This window comes from Dipodomys ordii, unplaced genomic scaffold, assembly GCF_000151885.1.
Source record: "Dipodomys ordii isolate 6190 unplaced genomic scaffold, Dord_2.0 Scaffold219, whole genome shotgun sequence".
Taxonomy (NCBI): domain Eukaryota; kingdom Metazoa; phylum Chordata; class Mammalia; order Rodentia; family Heteromyidae; genus Dipodomys; species Dipodomys ordii.
Window position 1 is genome coordinate 601,578 of NW_012267435.1, and position 21,474 is coordinate 623,051.

At 39.4% G+C, this 21,474-nt stretch overlaps 1 protein-coding gene across 3 annotated transcripts in view; it reads left to right on the forward strand.

Annotated features, from left to right (window-relative positions):
- The first annotated feature begins 224 nt into the window (after positions 1 to 224).
- Positions 225 to 21,474, forward strand: part of Rragb (Ras-related GTP binding B) — a 35,011-nt gene continuing 13,761 nt past the window's right edge. For 2 of the 3 annotated variants that reach the window (XM_013035749.1, XM_013035747.1), the window contains exons 1-5: positions 225 to 782; positions 1,700 to 1,733; positions 5,058 to 5,157; positions 12,772 to 12,838; positions 15,154 to 15,376. In XM_013035749.1, the coding sequence (XP_012891203.1) occupies positions 691 to 782; positions 1,700 to 1,733; positions 5,058 to 5,157; positions 12,772 to 12,838; positions 15,154 to 15,376 (516 nt within the window). In that variant the 5' untranslated portion in view covers positions 225 to 690. Of the gene's footprint in view, positions 783 to 1,699; positions 1,734 to 5,057; positions 5,158 to 10,916; positions 11,001 to 12,771; positions 12,839 to 15,153; positions 15,377 to 21,474 lie in introns of all 3 variants that reach the window. The other variant, XM_013035748.1, reaches the window with a different exon arrangement.

Below are 21,474 nucleotides of genomic sequence, written 5' to 3' on the forward strand. Positions count from 1 at the left end.
CCCAGAGAGCACGCGCACCACGTGACACGGATGGACACCACTCTGCTTTTCCCAGCGCAGTCTCTATGGTATTCTTCCCAGCCCACCCTCCCCTTGGGCAGCAGCGATCACGTGACAGGCTCTGGGTTACGGGGAGTTCCCACGTGATCTCGGCCTGCAGTTGGGTGACTTGTGGTCTGGTACCTGGGCTCCTGAAGGGCGGGCAGCTAGGTCGTCACGGCCGTCGCCGCTAGCGGACTTCATCTGGAAAACCAACTCCGGACCCACTGGCCGGCTGCTTCCGAGGCATTCACCGTCCAGGGCATAGGCCAGCTCTTTCTGCCACCACCGCCTTCACGGTCCCGCACGTCTTTGCGGGTGAAGTCACCTTTGGGTTTGGAGACCTTGGGGCGTGAGGCCCTAACTAGGAACGACTGTTTCCCTCCCCCCCCCCTTTCCCTCTCATCTCCCATCTCTTCCTTTGCATCACCGAAATCACTCAGCTTTTGCATTTGCCTGCTTAGCCGTGCCTAGAGACCGAGTTTGAGCGGTAAAGGTAACGGTGAGGAAAGCGGCCCCCCAGTGGACAAAGGCGGAGGCGATACTAGAGCCGAGGGGCCGCAGGCAATGAGAGTCGGCAGTCGAGGGGGGTGATCAAGAAAAAAAAAAGTACTACGGATTTAGAAGGCACTGAAAAGGACTTGTTGCACGATGGAAGAATCTGACTCTGAAAAAAAGATGGAGAAAGAGAATCTGGGGCCGAGAATGGAACCTCCACTAGGGGAACCGGAAGGATCGCTTGGGTGGGTGAAGGGTACTATCTCAAACCTGGAAGGGAGGGTGTTTTAATTGAAAAGAATGTTGTAGATGAATCCCCTCCCCCGCACCCCCAGGGATATATCGCTTCAAATTGCTAGCAGTATGGCATGCTTTTGAAAAAAGGAATGGTGCCAAACTGGGTAGAAACACTTTTTGGAATGGGGCTGATGGTACTCCTAGTGAATTTGGAGAGGGGGCGTAATTGAGTTCTAAATTGCTTTGAATTTTTAATAAAGGTAGTTGGGGATAACATGAGGGACAGGATTGATCTTCCCTGGTCAGCTTACTGGCTTTACAGTGTTTTCTGTGCTAATTTGTAAATGAATTTAATATTTATGTAAAATGTATGTTGTGTGTCTGATGAGTAAAATATGACCTGGAACGGACAGGTGAAGAACCAATGATACTTTCCACATTTAAAAAATGAGAAACCACATTAAAAAATACAAAGCTGCCTTGAAAAGAGAGCAAATATTCAGGCTTGGGGTGTGGCTTAACTGGTAGAGTGCCTGACTGACAAATGTGAGGTTCTGAGTTCAAACTTAAATACTTATCCAGAATAGAAAAGATTCAAATGTGAAAACATTGATTTATGAAAAGACACATATATGTTGCTTTAATTTTTTAAAATGGCAGAAACTGAATCTTGAATTTCAATGGCTCATTGTATTCCTAAATATGCTTCCTAGGAGATATCTCCTGAGCTTGTATTTAGGGGATGGGAAACCACATCCAACTTATAATTTAAGAAAATGAGGGCCTCTGATCAGCTGAGATCCCACACAGCTATACTCAGTTGTGTTATACATGCTCTTGCATATCCACATTTATTTGTATTTCATTCATTTCAGTTTCTGAGGCAATTGGATCATGGAAACTGTCTTTTGATTTATATCTGCAGGTGGGTGCTACCAAATACAGCCATGAAGAAAAAGGTAAGATGTGTCAGGTACATCAGAAACATGAAGGTAAAGGTAAAAAAGTTGCTAATCAGGAAATTTGTAGTATTTGTGCATATAGTATGTGTGTATATGTACACACATATATAACATTCTTCCTGGACTGTTGTAGGAATCTTCTATGTTGTTTTTCTAACTCTTCCTCCCTTATTTGCTGTTTGATATAGGTGTGTGGGTGAGAGTGTGTGTGTACGTGCGTGCGCACGCACACATGTACTGGTACTGACACTGGAACTGGCACTGGCTACTGTTCCTTAGTTTTTCACTCAAGGCTGCTTTACCACTTGAGCCACAGGGCTGGTTTCAAACCATAGTCCTCATGTCTCAGCCTCTTGATTAGCCACCAGCACCTGGTTCAGCTTTTTCTTTTTTGTTGGTCATGGGGCTTGAACTTAGGGACTGAGTGCTGTCTCTGAGCTTTCTCGCTGAAGGCTAGTGCTCTACCACTTTGAGCCATAGTGCCACTTCCAGTTTTCTGGTGGTTAATGGGAGATGAATTTCATGGACTTTCCTTCTGGTGCTGGCTTCAAACAGCAATCCTCAGATTTCAGGCTCTTGAGTAGCTAGGATTACAGGCATGAGCCACTGGCACCTGGCCTGTTGTGTAGTTTTTAATACAAAAATCTGACTGGGCAAAACCATATATATACAATAGAGAAGCTTCTACGTGCACATTTATTCTAGCCCATATCAAATGATAACATTCTGGGAGATTGCATGACTTTTCTGACTCTAATTAGATACTCTTTCCTTTGTACTCTGGTTTTGTGCCTCATCTTGGGATTTAGGTAGATTCACTTAAGGGTTCATCTTTAGAGCTAATGTCTTAAACTTTTTGGTGCTTCAGTTTCTTCATTTGTATAATGGTGGTAATATTTCCTATCTCATATTACCTGCCTGTTTTGTGAATTTTGAGTGACTAAATTACTGGAGCACTTCAGTTAGTACCTAACATGATGATCATTGGCCTTTTATAAGCAATTAAGTTAAATCTTTCTATTAAAACAAAACAAAATAAATGTTTTTAGCCTTATCTTTGTCTATCAGTAGTTCAGATGGGCTACAGAAATGTTCTTGATGAGTTTGTCTAAAGTTGCTATTAATAAAAGTGCTTTAATACTGCCAGGAATTTTTACATGATTAAGAGCAAAAATTAGCTTTATTTAATCATCTTATAGTGTACACATATATAAAAAAATGCATCCTAGAAATTTATGTAGTCTTTTAGTTAACAAATTTGGAAAAGGACAAAAGCAAACTTTTTTTATATCTGTACTTGAACTTGAAATCAGGGCCTAGGTGATGTCCCTTAGTTTAGTGTCTTTCTTTTGTTTTTTGTTTTTTGTCGGTCTTGGGGCCTGAACTCTGGGCCTGGGTGTTGTCCCTCAGCTCTTCAGCTCAAGGCTAGTGCTCTAGCTCTTGAGCCAGAGCACCACTTCCGGCTTTTTCTGCTTATGTGGTGCTGAGGAATTGAATCCAGGGCCTCATGCATGCAAGGCAAGAACTCTACCACTGAGCCACCTTCCCAGCCCTCCCTTAGTTTATTTTCTTAAGGCTGATGCTCTAACACTTGAGACATACCTCCATTTCCAGTTTTTTGCTGGCTAATTGGAAATAAGAGACTCATGGACTTTCCTGCCCAGGCTATCTCTGAACTATCATCCTTAGATCCCAGCCTCCTGAGTAGCTAAGATTACAAATGTGAGCCATTGGTACTCAGCTAAAAACAAAATGTTCTAAACCAACTTTAGACTGACTTAGGAATGATATTTCCTTAACGCAGTGAAGTTGTATACATTTTTAGATTGGATCAAGTCTGTGTGAATTACATTTCATTAGTACTCCATATGTGTAAAAGAATTTGGACAAAGTATCTTGGGATTGAAGGTAGAACAAGTATCCTTTTATTTGAAATTCAAGGCAATTTAAAATATTTCATAAATTTTAGATATGAAAAGACTCTTAAAGTCATTTCATTCAATTCCTTTCTAGTGCATGAATATTTAGCCTCTGTTTTGATAGCTGTCTTTCTATTAAATGTTAGTAATGACATAAAGCCTTATTTTCCACTAGACATTATTTGGGAGCTAGATTCATGACTCAATGGTAAAGCACCTACCTAGCAACAGCAAAGCTGCAAGGCTCTAAGATCAAAGTCTAGTACTACCAAAACAAGGAAAAATACAAAAATACCCACCCAAACTCTCTTGCTTTGTGTCTTTGTTTTTGGTAGCTTTACTGTTACTGGAGACACTAAAGGATCTCACTCTGCCCTTCAAGGGCTTAGAGTAGTGAGAAATACGTAGTACATTATTGTCTGCAATCATATAACAGTACCACCATGGGACTGAGGTAAGACACCTATGTCAGTGGGGGGCACTGGGGTCAGAGAAGCTTTTTGAGAAGATAATTACTGAGCTAAGTCTTGAAGGATAAGTGAAACTTAAATGAAAGAAAAGACAATGGAACCTTATTAACAGAATAGTATGAATTCTCAGGAGGACCAATGACAAAAAGGACTATATGTCATTGAGTTCTATGTGGCCCGTGCTTCCCTGGCCTGTAAGGGCAGGAGATAAGGACAGAGAAGTATAGACTGGATCTATACTTATAAGTATATTATAAGTAATTTGAGGACTTAACTTGTAGGCCATGAGAAACTTTTAAAAACATGAAGGAGTCAGACTCTAGTGCCTAATACCTATGATCCTAGCCACTTGGGAGGCTGAGATATCAATATCTGGGTTTGAAGTAGAGGTATGGCTCAAGTGATAGAATGCCAACCTTGAGCAGAAAAAGACAAGAGTATGAACCTCTTGAATTCAAGCCTAGTGCCAAGAAAAGAGAGGCCATGTAATTAATAATAGGGTGATTGTAGGGGTAAATGGAAGTAGTAATGAGATCAAGGGTAGAGATGGGAAGTTTGCCCTTGAGCAGGAAGAGCAAGAACCTTTATTACACTGAAATGCCCTGCTAGATGGTTCAGTGCATCAAACACTAGTTTCCTCTCACGATGATATTTCTCCAACCTGTGCCTAAATATGTTAGTATTACATATTAGCATAAATTCAATGGAGTTTTATTGCCAAAATGAGATCAGGTAAGTGATTGGCTCTTGGAATGCTAGGTATATCTGAATTCACCATTGGTTTTGAAACATGTTACTTACTGGTATTTGTGCCTAGTTGTTGAGATAGTCATTTCTGTGTAAGATCAAATTCAGGAGAGAAATCGGACCTTGTGCACTAGATATTTTCTAGGTTGCTAACCTTTGTTTTCTTTTCCTCACTTTGTCTGTAGGTGCTGTTGATGGGTAAAAGTGGGTCTGGTAAGACCAGCATGAGATCTATTATCTTTGCAAATTATATTGCCAGAGACACACGTCGTCTTGGTGCAACAAGTAAGATGTTTTATCTTATTGTGAAGTGAGGTGATCTTAACTGTTAATAATCTGCATAACACACTTGATGGCCATAGCTTGTGCATGCAGAGGTTGAGGGATTTGTTTTGGAGCATGTTTTTCTCTTCTGCATCTCTTCTCCTCAGAGTGATGTGGCCTAATTCTGGTTATTACTTACTTTCCTGGGAAGCTTTTTTTTACGTTGTTAATTGCTTACAAAGTGGAATGCCCTTGTCCAATTTCTTGTTTGTCCTGCTGTTTCTTAAGAAAGCATAGAAAAACACTTTTGCTTTGTTCATTTTTGTGGGAGAATGTTTGTTTTTAACTGATATTACACCAAGGGAAATTCATAGATATTAACAAGCATATAGTAAAATCTCCTAAGATTTTTTTTTCTCCTAAGATTTTTTTTTAAGTAATAGTTCTGGTCCCCATGAAAAGGTAAACTATGAGAATAGGGAAGAGGGAGACCAATCTGCTCTATACTCTTCTTTTCTTTTTAGATACACATAGGTCTTCTCATGGGAGTTTTTACTCTGACTTGGGAAATACATTACTGCCCTTTATAATTCAAATGGTAGTATAGACTTGCTGTACTGCCATACCTATGAAGACAGTGAATCTAGCACCTTGAGAGAACTGCTTTGTCTCTGAGCTTAAATGGCATTTCATTTTGCAAGCAGCAAAGAATGTCTGGATTTTGCCTTGGTCCTTAGCTTCTAAGTGAGGGAGTCATTGCCCTAACTGGCATTCAAACATTCCTGTTCTGGGTTTCTACCATTCTGAATGCTTTATGGGACAAGTCACTCTATAAGGTGTCAAGAATAGTAACATTATGCTCCAGACCCTAGGATACCAAGGAGAAGGAATCCTTATTTCTTTTCTTATGGGATTTGAAAGTTTAGACTTTCATTATTGGGGCACCTATTTCTTTGATAGTCTGTCCTCAAATATTTGAGTATATCCGAAGTCTTAATTTATCCTTAGTCATTTTCTGCCTCCCAAATCATATTCAGTTAAACATACCTAGTTTCTCTGTCTAGTCTTCATTTTATGTTTTAGAATTAGAACTCAGAAGCCAGGTGCCAGTGGTTCATGCCTGTAATCCTAGCTACTCAGGAGGCTGAAATCTGAGAATCACAGTTTGAAGCCAACCTGGGCAGGGAAGTCCATGAGGCTCCACAAAAAACTACCAAAAAAAGCCAGAGTGGAGTTGTATCTCAATTGATAGAGTGCCAGCTTTGTACAACAGCTCTGAGATAGCACCCAGGGCCAGAGTTCAAGCCCCAAGACAGGCAAAAAAAGAATTTGAACTCAGAGCTTCATGCAGGTATTCTATACGTAAGCCATGTGCCTAGCTTTGCTTTGCTTTAGTTATTTTTTTAGATAGAGTCTTAATGTTTTTGTCTACAGCTTCCCACCTACACATCCTTATGGAATGACAGACATGCACCATTGTACCTGACTTATTTTTTCAGATAAAGTATTGCTTTTTACCTAGACTTGCCTTGCTTGTTTTTGGTTGGTTGTGGGGCTTGAACTATGGAACTCTGGGCCTGGGTGCTGTCCCTGAGCTCTTCAGCTCAAGGCTAGCGCTGTACCACTTGAGCCATAACACCACTTCTGGTTTTCTGGTGATTTATTGGAGATAAGAGTCTCACAGACTTCTTTACCTGGGCTGGCTTTGAACCACAATCCTCAGATCTCAGCCTTCTGAGTAGCTGGGATTACAGATGTGAGCCACTGGAGCCCAGCTTTTTTTTTTTTTTTGCCAGTTCTGGGGCTTGAACTTGGGATCTGGACTCTGTCCCTGAGCTTCTTTTGCTCAAGGCTAACACTCTACCCTCTGAGCCACAGCACCACTTCCAGCTTTTTCTGCTTATATGGTACTGAGGAATTGAACCCAGGGCTTCATGCATGCTAGGCAAGCACTCTACCACTAAGTCACATTCCTAGCCCCCCTAGACTGGCCTTGAACCACAGTCACCCATTCTCTGCCTTCTGAGTAGATGGGATTATAGACATGAGCCACCATGACTAGCCTCTCTTCCTCATTTGACTCATAATTTTGAAGTATTTTAAAGGAGTTATTCAAATGTTTGCATTTTTGAATCGACACTTGAGTGCAGATGTTTTTGGATCAGGGCAAAGTGGGCCTATTACATATCTTATTCTGGACATTACATTGCTGTTAGCATAGTGTAACCCTTGTCAGGGGTAGGTTTCATTATATTATACTAAAAGCACTTCAATTCATATATATATATATATATACACATATATATGTATATACACATATATATGTATATATACATATATATGTGTATATACATATATATGTATATATATATGAGAATACACACATATACATTCTTCTGATTCTTATGCAATTAGTATTTAAGCCTATGCATAAGCTCTTATTTATACTTAATGACTCAGTTTTTGTTAGCTCATGAAATATTTCAATGCCCTGTGTTTGTTAATTATGAAAGCCAAGACAAGGCACTGTTTTTTAGGTCCTCACTTTAGGATTTTATCCATAGGAAAGGGGTTGAATCCAGTTATCATTTTGACTACTTATTCTCTCATCTGATATATGAACTGTCCTTCCTAGCTTTGTACATTGAATAAGTATCCCATCATAGTTTCTATGGTATATCATACATGTAGAGCTGACATCTGGCCCCTGAAAAGGCAGCTTGCCAAATATCTGTCTTGATAGATAACATTTACAATTATTTTCTTCTAACTTCAATATTTGGGCCTAGTATTTGTGTGGTTCCAATAGATTACATGAAGCTAATATTTATCAAACTGTTGGTAGGTTCATCTACAATGTTTTATTTACTTAAGTCTTCATAGTAACTTTCTTCTGAGAGATGATAAACATATGACAGAAAATTATGTTCACTCAGCTAGTAAATCTGAGAGCTAGACTGCAACTCTATGCTCACCTTCTGTTTATCACATCACAGCCTATCTGGTTTACACTACTCTTAACAATTCCCAACAGGCTTCTTTCTCTTTGTGTTTTAAATTCTGCACATTTTATTGAAATACTTTTTCCTATATCAGTGATACAAAAACTGGGATTTTGGGGCTGGGAAGGTGGCTCAGTGGTAGAGTGCTTGCCTTTCATGAATGAGGCCCTGGGTTCAATTCCTCAGCACCACATAAGCAGAAAAAGCTGGAAGTGGCACTGTGGCTCTAGTGGTAGAGTGCTAGCCTTGAACTGAAGAGCTGAAGGACAGCACTCAGGCCCAGAGTTCAGGCCCACGACCAACAATAAAAAACAAACACAACTCCCCCGCCCCCCCCCAAAAATCAACTGGGATTTTAGCTTATCAGCAGCATTAATTAATAACCAAGTCCAGTGAATAGTATTGCCATCAAAATTTCAGGACTAGTCAAACTTCTAAAAGTAGTTTTGACATAATTAGACAACCCTTTATGAGAAAAACATTGTTCATTATATGAATCCTACTCATTAAAGTAGGCCATTTATTTTACAAGTATGTTTCTGTAGCTTCCTGTGTGCCAGATACTGAATGGTACAGGACTTTTGACCTTAAGGATTCTCAGGTGGGAACTTTATTGATAACGCTCTAATTTCTGTTTCATTAAAAGTAGTAAAAAATACTTTAAAATGTTATGTTGGCCCCAAGGCTTTAGTGTATCATGAACTAGTTTGTTGTGTCACTGAACAAAGGTTGAGGTTTTATTGCTAAACATACAGACTGGTTCAAAATGCATATATTGCATTGGTTTTAACTTGATAAATCTTTTTTATTCAGTTTCTTTCTTTAAAAGTAGTAAAAGAATACTTAAAAAATATTGTTTGACTATAATGTGTTAGTGCGTTCCTAATTTGTCATTCCTGAAAAAGTCCAGTTTTATTTTGTGACACTTATAGCCTACTGTGTTTTAAACTTTGAAGGAAAGAAATGATGATGCTATTAACTTATTAGGTGGATGTTAAAATGTTTTGTGGAAATAGTAAATTTGTCATTAAAAATATGATTCTGAGGTGTTTCAGACCCAAACACTGTTGACGGCTCCAAGATTTCCTCCCTTCTCAAAATTCTCTGTTCTCTTGGTTTTTATTTAATGCTTTTATTACCCTGGTTTGCTTCCTTTATCTTTAATCATCCCGCCCTACTTTTTTAAAAGAAAGATAATATTTATGATAATATTTTCTTCTTTCTGCCCCATAAATGTATATGAGTCTCCAAAATTCTGTTCTTGGTTCCTTTTCAGTTAACTCTCATAACAAGTAGACAGAAGAGGCAAAGCACAGGTAGTATAGGGATCTTAAGGCTAAGTGGAGAGCAAGAAGTGAGAGTAGAACAAAAAATACTTTCTATGCCAAGTTTGGTAGTTTGAACTGAAGGCCCTTAGTTTTAAACTGAAAGTTTATCAATCAGATTTATATTTGATTATTTCCTATTTCCAATATTAATTACAAAAGTAATATTTGTGAGAAATGCAAACACTACAGAATGTAGAAAGTCTATTCTCTCCTTCACTGTAAAGGCAATTTCCTGAACTTTAGTAGTTCAGAGGTTACCAAATGACCTTTATTGGCATATACATTTATGCATATACAAAGAGACATATTCCTTTTCTTTTTGAAGAATGGAATAAACATCTCTCTCTTTGCCAGGTACCAGTAGGTCACACTTGTACTCCTAGCTACACAAGAGGCTGAGATCTGAGGATTGTGCTTTGAAGCCAGTCCTAGCAGGAAAGTCTGTGAGACTCTTATCTCAAATTAACCACCCAAAAGCCAGAAGTAGAGCTGTGGCTCAAGTGGTAAAATACTAGCTTTGAGCAGAAAAAAAAAGCCTCAAAGACTAGCCTAGATCCTGAGTTCAAGCCCAGGATCATCACACACACTCAAAAAGTCTGCCTCTTGGAGAGGTCATTCTGTGTATAATATGGAGTACAGAGTGGAGGGAGGCAAGTATAGAAACAATAGAAAATAATTAACTTACTTTAGTAGACCAAGTAAGAGATGACAGGGGCTTGGTTTGGGTTAGGCTAGTAGTGGTAGAGATGGTGAGAAGTTCAGGGATTTGCAGTATACTTAAAGCGGTCCAGTCAGTAGAATTTGACTATTAGATTTGGTGAGAATAGTGAGAGAAAGAACAGAACTAGAGTTTTTTCACTTAGGCATCTCCACTCAAGTGGAGAACATTGAAAGAGGAATAGAGTTTGTGGGAAGAAAGAGGAGATGGGTTCCAGATGGATATTTTGAATTTGTGATATTTGTTTATTTCTTTAAGTGAAGATGTACAATAGAGGAGAAAGGTAGGAGAAAAGGCTATACCACTTGTATATCCCAAGTGGAAACTAAAGCAATATGAATAGATGATCTTGTCTTGGAGAAGAATACAAAGATGACCAAGGATGGAGTCCTGAAGAACTCTAACATTTAAGGGATAGAAAGAAGAATAGGAGCCTATGAAGGAGAATTCCAGAAAGTTTGTAGGTACAATATTAGAGACCAAGAGAAGTTTTTTTTTGAGAAGAGAGTAGTCAACAGTGTCATACTGCAGAAAGTAAGACAAGGACTATAATGTCCACTGGATTTGGTAATGGGGCCATTGGTCACTTGATGAAAGCTATTGCTGTGACATGGGAATAGAAACCAGATTTCTATCCCATGTGCCCCCTATCTAAACAGTCACTGAATCCTGTCACTTCTTTTGTTATTGTCTTTCCCTTTCTCAGTAGCACTTCTTTCCATTTTTTTTTAGTACTAGACCGTATACATAGTCTTCAAATTAATAGCAGTTTGAGCACCTACTCTCTCGTAGACTCTGTTGGAAATACAAAGACATGTAAGATATGATTCCTTTTCCAAGGAGGGGGAATTAAAGGGGAGAAGGGAAGTAGTTTTAGTACCTACTATGTGCCAGGCACTCATTGAATCCTCCCAGTAATTCTGGGAGGTCAGTATTATGCCCCTTCTTTCTTTTTTAAAATAGGAGTAGAAGCTAATACCCAGATCTTAAATGACTTGCTCAAGATCACACAGAGGTGGAACTGATACTTGAACTAAGGTCTCTTTGACTCCAAAATGTTTATGCTTTATTCCATAATACTTTGTTGGCTGTGATCTAGATTATGAGAAGATAAAATTGCACAAAACGTAGCTAGCAGTCAAAGCAACAGCTTGGAGGTAGTCAAAGAAGAAATGATACTAGGTGATGAATCTGTCCCATTAAATTGTGTAGATAACAATTACTAGACTTTGAGAAATTTGGGGCATAAAAATTTAGTTTTTCCTTGGGAATCTTAAGTGCCTGGCAGAGAGTAGATGCTTGTTACTAAATGTTTGGATGAATTCAGAGGGAGAGAGGACGGTAAGTGGGGATTTCCAGGCAGGGCTTTCAGAGGAGGTGGGATTTACTGTGGGTCTTAAGAGGTAAATATAACTTTGCAAAGAAAATGGGGAGGCCTTTCCAGCAGAACAACAGAATAGGCTAAGTATAGGGGGAGGGAAATGTGAGACAGAGGTCGCAAACAGATAATCTTTGTGCTGAATAAGGCCTATAGATACTTTTGTTTGGCCTACATATTGTTTAAGAAAAATTGGAGTTAGTTGTTACATGTAAAAGTTTCCTTTAAAACCTGCATTTCCTACTATTAATGAAAAAAATGAAAGGTCTGGTAACCTTGAGCCAATATTCTGTGGCCAGCTTTGAGGGTGTACCTTTGCTGGCCAGGCTCTTATGAGCAAGTTTGCGACCCCTGATGTGTAAAGTATTTTGAGGGTTGGGGAGTTAGTGGGATTTGGGAGGACTGTGAATAAACGGAATTGGACTCAAGTGAAAGGCTTCCTTAATATGATTTATTGGGGGAATATAAAGATAGATTGGAAGCTAAATTGTGAAGGACCTTGAATGCCCTTTTAGGCTTGGAGAAGCCATTGAAAGTGTTTTGAATGGGGAGTGATATGTTCAAAGTAGTGTTAAGAAGATGAACATGCCAATAGCCTTTAGGAGGAAGTAAAGTGGATAAGTCTTTCTGGTAAGATTGTCAGTTATGGAGCTCTAGTAGCAGTTTAGGCATGAGATGAAAAGGGCCTTCTTTAATGATGGTGGTGGGTTAAGTAAAGAATGGAATTAAGAGAGATTACAATTGAATTGAATGTGGACAGAGATGTCAGAAATGGGGAAAAAGTAGCATCATTAACTGAAAGGGAAATCTGTACAGGAACTAGTTTTGCAATGTTTTATGTTTGATTTTTGTTTTTGTTTTATTTTTGTGAGGGAAATTGGTAAGTGCAGGTGGAACAGGACAATCTATTAAGTGGTTTATGTCATTGTCTTACATGTTAAATTTTAACATTGTTATTATAATTGGAGATTGTTTCTGCACTGAGTACTAAACTACTAAAATGTAAAATGACTTACATAGCTGAAGTTAGTTTAGTTGTGCCCTCCTTGCCACTAAACCACGTTACTAAGCTGAAAATCACCTTCTTGTTGTGGCTTTGAGCATTTCACTCCACTTTGGTCCTTCTAAAGTCCGTGGGCTAGTGCTTTGCTTGTCTTAAATTTTACTGTGCTTGCTTCAATTACTAGATTTATTATATTTGTCTTCCAGTTGATGTAGAACATTCTCATGTCCGATTTCTGGGAAACCTGGTTTTGAACCTATGGGATTGTGGTGGGTAAGTACCATCTGCTTATTTGTTTGTGAAATTGATGATAATACTCATGACATCTTATACAGTCAGCATGGCAAATACACTTAGAGGAACTGTCACTTGTAATAGGTACATTGGGTAGAAATTTCTTCATGGATAAAGATCTCTAAGTTTGTGCAAATATCCTTTGTTTGTGATGTGTTTAAATAGCTCTAATACAAGCTCCATGCTTGACCTAAGTATGTGTAGTATGGGTAGATAATCCCTTGTTTTGCAAGAACATAAGTTAGATTTGTGTCTCAGATGGTCCAATACCAGTGCTGAGAGAGGTCTTACTATCATTATACCAGACTATTTCGTTCTTAGTTATTTCATCATTATCTAAAAGTAGGCTTAGCGCTGAGATTTTATTCTGAGTTACCCGTTGTTGGACAAGAAGGAGACAATGTTTTCTCTCATGACAAGGCACTCAGAAAATATTCCATCACTAAGGCACACTCACTGTGATTGTATGTTGATGTTACTCTCTGTCCTATGGTTATTTGCATCTTTGTGCTGAAACAGCATTGTACAATACCCAGTGACTAGGAATGCAAGCACTAGAGTTACACTAGGGTTTAATTTCAGTTCTGTTAGTGTGTTATCTTGGACAGATCAGAAGCTGAGCTTCTGAGCTACAGCTTCTTCATCTGTACAAGAGGGAAAGTAGCTGGACACCAGTGGCTCATGCCTGTAATCCTAGCTACTAAGGAGGCTGAGATCTGAGGATTATGGTTCAAAGCCAGCCTGGGCAAAAGAGTCTATGAGACTCTTGTCTCCAATAAACCACCAGAAAACTGGAAGTGGTGCTGTGGCTCAAGTGGTAGATGCTCTAGCCTTGAGCTGAAAAGCTGAGGGACAGCGCCCTGGCCCAGAGTTCAACCCCGTGACCAACAACAACAACCACAAAAAAAAGAGGGAAAGTAATGATTCCAACTTACTGGGTTATTTTGATGACCAGAAGATAATATATGCAAAGTGAAAATCATATTATTGCCAACTCAATATTTCCCAGCCATATATAGAATAGGTGCGCAGTTAATATTTTTTGAAAGAATAATGTAATAATTAGTCTCTAAGAAAATGATCCCATTCCTGTGAGCAGATGGATCACATAACAGTCTAGCAACCATTTCTCATTATTACTTCTATTTCTCTAATCTATACTAAGAAATCAGTCCAAGTCCTTTGCTTTTGGAGACTAAGATGTGATGTTTATTTTTACAGGTAAGACAACTGAAGTCTGGGGAGATTATGATTCTCCCAGGGTCACACACTAATTAGCAGCAGGTGCATAACATTGAACCTAGATTCCTGACTTTTCCCCCTACTATACAATGCTGCTGTTTTCTGCTCTTCAGAAGTTAACTGAAGAACATTTTGGGAAGTGGAACTCAGATTAAACAGCAAAGAATAACATTCTGCTAAAAGGTTATCACTAAAGTAATTTTCATGTTTTAGAATATTTGGCTAGTACGGTATTGATTCAGGAAATGTTCACTGAGCATCTAACATTCTTTTCAAGATGAGAAATTGGCTGAACACTGGTGGCTTATACCTGTAACCCTAGCTACTCAGGAGACTGAGATCTGGATGATCACTGTTCAATACCAACCCAGGCAGAAAAGAATGTGAGACTCCATCTCCAACCAACCAGCAAAATCTAGGCTGGGTACATGGCTCAAGTGTAGAGTGCCAGCTGAGCAAGCAAGTTGAGCGAGTATATGAGGCCCTGAGTCTGCACCCCAATACTAAAAAGAAAAGCTGAGGAGTTATGGGGTTATTATTATTACCTTGCTATCTAGGAAACTAATGCATCAATTAAAAATCATGCACAGCTATATGCTGGTGGCTCACATCTGTAATTCTAGCTACTCTCAGAAGGCTGAGATCAAAGGATTGAGGTTCAAAGTAAGCTTAGGCAGGAAAAGTCCACGAGACTTGCCTCCAATCAACTACTCAGGAAAAGCTGGAAGTGGCATTGTGGCTCAAGTGGTAGAGAGCTCAGATACAGCACCCAAGCCCTGAATTCAAACCCCAGGACCCCCCCCACACCCCTATGGGTTACAAATCGGCCACAAGAGGAACGGAGAATGTCAGTGTGTTCAGGACTTGAGGAATGGGCAGAGAGGATACAAGTTTGTAAATTTTGGCTCAAGGCTCAAGATCCTCCAACCTGTTTGCTATTATTTTCTCTAAATTAAAGTCATAGATTATTTTTCACTTAACAAAAATAGATCGTAAGTAGGAGTAATTGAACCAAGGGCTTGCTTACTATCTAGATTTTGTTTTCTAAACAGACAAGACACCTTCATGGAAAATTATTTCACTAGCCAACGTGACAACATCTTCCGAAATGTAGAGGTTCTGATTTATGTTTTTGATGTGGAGAGCCGGGAACTTGAGAAGGACATGCACTATTACCAGTCATGCCTGGAAGCCATTCTACAGAACTCTCCAGACGCCAAAATCTTTTGCTTGGTTCACAAAATGGATTTGGTACAAGAAGATCAACGGGACCTGGTAAGAAATAGTAAAGGTGTTAGGCCAAATGATTGACATGCTTTGTGGGTTTCTTTTGTGGAAGTATAGGTATTTGTAGTATTTATGTTCTGGAAAAAAACTGTCAGGCCGAAATGCTGTCATTTGTTTTTAACAAACATTCTTAGCTTGGCATGGTGGTACATCCCTATAGTCTCAGCTGCTTAAGAGGCTGAGGTGGAAGGATCAGTTGGTCCAATGAGTTCAAGACCAACCTGAGAAACATGGTGAGACCCTATCTTAAATGAAATTCTTTTTTTTTTTTTTGGGTCCTGTCGTGGGGCCTGAACTCTGGGCCTGGGTGCTGTCCCTCAGCTCTTCAGCTCAAGGCTAGCACTCTACCATGTGAGCCACAGCGCCACTTCCGGCTTTTTTCTTTTTGCTTATGTGGTGCTGAGGAATCGAACCCAGGGCCTCAGGCATCAAAGCAAACCCCCCAACACTGAGCCACCTTCCCAGCCCCTTAAATGAAATTCTTGACTATATTTTCCATGGTAAAGGAAAGACAGTATTCACTTAAATAATTTTCAGAATTGGTATCATTAAGCAGTATCTATATAATCTGATCTATTGGTGGTACTGAAGTTTGAACTCATGGCCTCGTGTTTGCTAGGCAGGTACTCTAAAACTTGACATATGCCTACAGTTCTCTTGAGCTTTAGTTATTTTTCAGAAAGGGTCTTTTGCTTTTGCCTGGAGATGGCATCAAACTGAAATCCTCCTGCATTTGCCTCTCATATAGATAAATTTATAGTCAGGAACTACCATACCTGGTTTGATGCTGAGATAGGGCCTCTCTAATTTTTTTCCCAGGCTGGCCTCAAACCAGAATCCTCCTATCTACCTTTTAAGTAGCTGGAATTATATCTATGAGCCACCACACCTGGCTTACTTTATAAATATATTTCCCCTTGTTTTACTATGAAAGCTGTATATGCATCAGTTTAAGTAACAACAAGCATGCTATGTAAGGCACTATGAAAAATCCCTCATAATGGTACTGGAAGTATATTCTCTTTGGCATGAATGAATTAGTACATATAATTTTAAATCAAAGAAAACATCATAGGGACAATATTGTCACTACTCCTACAAAAACCAATTAGGTAATTGGTCATAAACCAGAATAGCCCAGGTGGGTGCTACACAGGAGGTTGAGATTTGAGGATCTAGGTTTGAAGTCAGTTCTGGTAGGAAAATCCATGAGACTTTTATCTCCAAGTAACCCTCCAAAAGCTGAAAGTGGAGCTGTGGCTTTTTTGGTGGTTAATTAAAGATAAGAATCTCACAGACTTTTCTGCCTAGGCTTCCTTCAAACCCAATCCTCAGATCTGAGCCTCCTGAAGTGGTTAGCTGGAATAACCTTGAGTGAAAAAGCTAAGAGATAGCAACAGCCTGTGTCTTAAAACAACAACAACTAAAAACTGTGAATAAGCTGGGCACCAGTGGCTCATGCCTGTAATCCTAGCTACTCAGGAGGCTGAGATCTGAGGATCGAGGTTCAAAGCCAGCCCAGGCAGAAAAATCCGTTGAGACTCTTATCTCAAATTAACCACTAGAAAACCAGAAGTGGTGCTGTGGCTCAAGAGGTAGAGCGCTCGCCTTGAGCTGAAGAGCTGAGGGACAGCACCCAGGCCCAGAGTTCAAGCCCCACGACTGACAAACAAAACGAAACATAACAAAACAAAACTCTTAATAGCCAAGAGAGTGCTCAAGGCCCACTATAGAAAAGATACAGTAGAAATAGTAAATTCCTAGGTATGAGACTGTAGGACAGGCAAGTCAGTTTGTTCAGCACAAGAGGATGGGATTTTAAGGTCTAATATGCCCTACAGTAAAAGTAGGGAAAGCAGTTTTAGCATATATTTGTCTTGTAAAAGAATATAGTTCCTTCTTGAGTTGGAATGTAAAAGTGTCAGAATATCTTTAGACTAAATACTTTCTTGACAATAGTTGTGGTATTGTTACAGGATTGCTTCCAGTGTTTTGCTGTTTAGCTTTGGAAGGCTTCTATATTTGACTCAGAATACATTTTTTTGTCAGTCATGGGGCTTGAACACAGGGCCTGGGTGCTGTTCCTGACCTTCCTTCCTTCCTTCCTTCCTTCCTTCCTTCCTTCCTTCCTTCCTTTCTTTTCTTTCTTTTTTTTTTTTACTGAAGGCTAGTGCTCTACCACTTGAGCCACAGATCCACTTCTTGCTGTTTTGGTGGTTAATTAGAGATAAGAGTGTTAGGGGCTTTCCTGCCCAAGCTGCAGCACCTGGCTCAGAATACTACTTTTGAATATTCAATGTTTCCATTGGTATTTTTAGCTCCCCCCCTTCCTATCTTAGGAAATAATGTGTGTACTATGAGTCTTGGGTTTTTGAGAGTTTTGTTATTGTTGATGTTTTGTTCTATTTCTTTTAAAAAGCATTTCAGGAGCTAGGCCCCAGAGGCTCATGCCTGTAATCCTAGTTACTCAGGAGGCTGGTATCTGAGGATTGAGGTTTGAAGTCAGCCTAGGCATAAAAGTCCATTAGATTTTTTTAATTTAAATTAACTATTAAAAAGCTAGAAGTGGAGGAGTGCTCAAATGGTAGGGCACCAGCCTTCAGCAAAAAGCCAAGTGGGAGTATGAGGCCTTGAATTGAAGCCCGAGTACTAGCACACACACACACATGCAAAAAGTATTCAAGGATTGAGGATATAGCTTAGAGTAGTTAGAGTGCTTGCCTTGTATAAATGAAGTCCTAGCTTCAATTCCCAACACTGGAAAAGTAATTTAATTCCTTAGAATTGCAGTAGAAAATCCTAGAGCATTTCAACAAATGAGCTCACGATGTATGTTTCAGCCATTTTTTGTTTTGAGTGATCATGTTATTTTTTTCCTACGTGCCAATATAAATATCTTCAGATATTCTCAGTTTTTTTGGGGGGGGGAGTTAGTGATACTAAGGTATGAACACAGTACCTTGCTAGGCTAGTGCTGTTTTGAGCCACACCTCCAGCCCCTTTTTTGCTTTAGTTGTTGTTGTTGTTGTTGTGTGTGTGGGTGCGTGCGTGCGTGTGTGCCTGCCTGTCCTGGGGTAGGGCTTTGCCATTTTTCCCTGAGATTCTTTTGCCGAAGTCTAGTGCTCTATCATTTGGTCCATAGCTCCACTTCTGGCTTTTTTGGTGGTTAATTGGAGATAAGAATCTCAAGCACTTTTCTGCCTAGGCTTCCTTCAAATTCCAATACTCAGATCTGAGCCTCTTGAGTAGCTAGGATTACAGGTATGAGCTACCAATGCCAGCCTGGCTTAGGTTTTTTGGGTTTTTTGTTTTGTTTGTTATGTTTTTTAAGCTAGAGTCATGGGTTCTTTGTATGACTGGCGCAGACTGTACGCCTACCTACCTTTGTTGCTGGAATTACAGGAATATATCACCAAGCCTGGCTTGTTAATTGTGTTAGAATCTTGCTAACTTTTTTGGCCTATACTGACCTTGAACTGTGATCTTCCTGTCTCTGCTTTACAACTAGGTTAATATTTTTTAAGTAATTTTAAACTTAAGAAAATGTTTAATTTCACTAAAGACCTATTCTTGAAAAGCTTTAAAATGATGAGAGTGCTTCCTAAAATATAAATTTAAGCTTTGATATTTCCGTGTGTGTATGCGTATGTGTGTGTATGTGATAGGGTTTTCCAGAGAAACAGAACCAGTGAGATATCTTTGTATAGAAAGACAAAAAAGACAGTAAGTATTCGTTATAAAGGGGTAATGGGCCTGAAATCTTGAGAGCAGACAGATAGGCTAGGGAGTGGGAATTATGTGGCAGTTAGAATTAGAAAGTAGGGTGAACTGTTTGCCTTTGAGGCCTTTAAATGACAGATAACGACCACTCACATAATGGAGAGTAATCTGTTTTTCCCAAAGTCTAGTGAATTCAATGACAATCTCATCTGAAATGTATATTCACAGCAAAATCTATATTACTATTTGACCAAATATCTAGCTACTATAACATAGCCAAGTTACCATATAAAAGTAACCATTATGGTCTACTCCTTGTCAACAGGACAGTCATACTCATCTCCTGAAACCTTACTTAGGCTCCAGATAAATATAATAACAAGGTCATATTTCCATTTTACATGATACAACTATCATGCATACAATTAGAAACAGACTAACCCTTTTAACCCCAAATGTATGCAAAGTCCTGGGATAGTATTTACTGTTCTGCTTAATATCATGTAAGTTAAGTATTAAGATGTAAATAGTATATAAAGTATATAAAAATCTTACATTAATAAGCCAGAAGGAAACCAGCTTATGATTATATATATACTCATGACATATACTTATTTATATAACTAGTCATGTGTTACAGCTACTAAGCTACCTTCTAGAGTTCCACATTTCCTTTGCCTACAGCAAGCATCTCAGCTGATTGTAGTTCTTTACATGAGGGCTGAACCAGACCTTAATATTCCTAGTGGTATGACCTTAGCAGAAATGCATAGATTAGGAAGTTATAGTTTCTAACACTTTAAAGTATGATATTACTAGGAGATGGCCTAAGCAATCTCTTGTATTCCGGAGATACCTTTCCTTATCTGTTTTGTGAGGAAATGGTCCAGCTTCCACCTTGATAGTCAGGATCAATAACACAGGTTGGCAGTTTGATCCAGAGGCACAATGAGCCCTTTGTGGCTGAGTAGCACTCTTAATCTCCATTTTGGTGGAATTATTTTTGTGTTTCCTGCCTTTAGAACTGTGACCTGACATGTGGAATTGAAAGACCTTTTTACACCTATTTAAAGGTAATGATGATGATGAAAGAACTGAGACCTGCAGGCAGGGAGAATATAAGGTGACAAGAGCAAGAAACAACAACTTTATCTCCTATCCTTGGTGATGGCAGGCAGATAGCAAGTGATGCTACACTTTGTATCCTGGACTTATGAATCCTCATGATGGAAGAAAAAGCACCATATACTGAACAGCATTTACCACCTCTAGAGAACCTTTCCCTAGCCCTGGAAGGTATTGCCACCTAGTGGACAATGTGACAGCCTTTATATTTAAAAAAAATTCCCACATTTTTTAGGAGCATCAATTAGATGACAAAGGGATTTCATTTTGACGTGTCCATATATGCATACAATATATCTTGATTGGACTCAAACCCTTCACTGTCATTCATTCGCTCCTTTTTTTGGGGGGGGTTGTTTCTGGGGCTTGAACTTGGGGCTTGGGCTCTGTCCCTGAGCTTTCATTCAAGGCTAGTGCTTTACCACCTGAGCCACATCTCTGCTTACCCAAGTCTATCTATAACCACTGCAAATTCCATAAGCCAAGAACTGTTTTCCAAATGGAAAGTACCTGTGGAGGATGGCTTTCATCCTTAGAGGTATATGTTAGACTTAACCTATAGGACCTCCCAAAAGCTCCTGAAAGAATCCCCATCTGCCACAGTCATTTCACACAACCTTGGATTTGCTAGATGATACAGTCCCAGAGGCAGAGAGGCTTGCATAGCAGCCTGGACCTGTTAACAGGCAGTCTTCTATCCTAGGCAATACTCAAGGCCAGTAGCTTATTAGGTCAATCACTTGGTAAGTAAGCTTGAGGAACACATCCAAGTAAGGAATGTGTTGCTTCCAGGATCCAAACAGACTTGCTATACATTGTGCCTTTTTCTTGGATGTGGAATAGGCCAGTCAAAACAATTTATTCTTATTAGAAAGAGTATCTCAGCATGTCCCACAACACTGGACTTTTAGGAATTTCACTGAGGTTGAACTCCTGAGTTTTTTTTTTGAGATTTATTTCCTCCCCTTTGATATGCAGATATATTTTTAGAATAACTACTTCTTGCTTGGTGGGTCCATTTGGTGCATTTTCATTAATGTAATGGACCAGTGTAATATCTGTAAAAGGAAAAGGTAACCAAAATCCATGCAAATTAGATTATTACATAGGGCTAGACAGCTGGTAGCTCCCCAGTTGGTAGGTTAATTGAAGGTGTATTGTTGGTCTTGCCACCTAAAAGCAAATGATATCTCGTGAGATTTGGGGAGAAGTAGGGGTGGGGGGAATGGCAATAGTCAGAA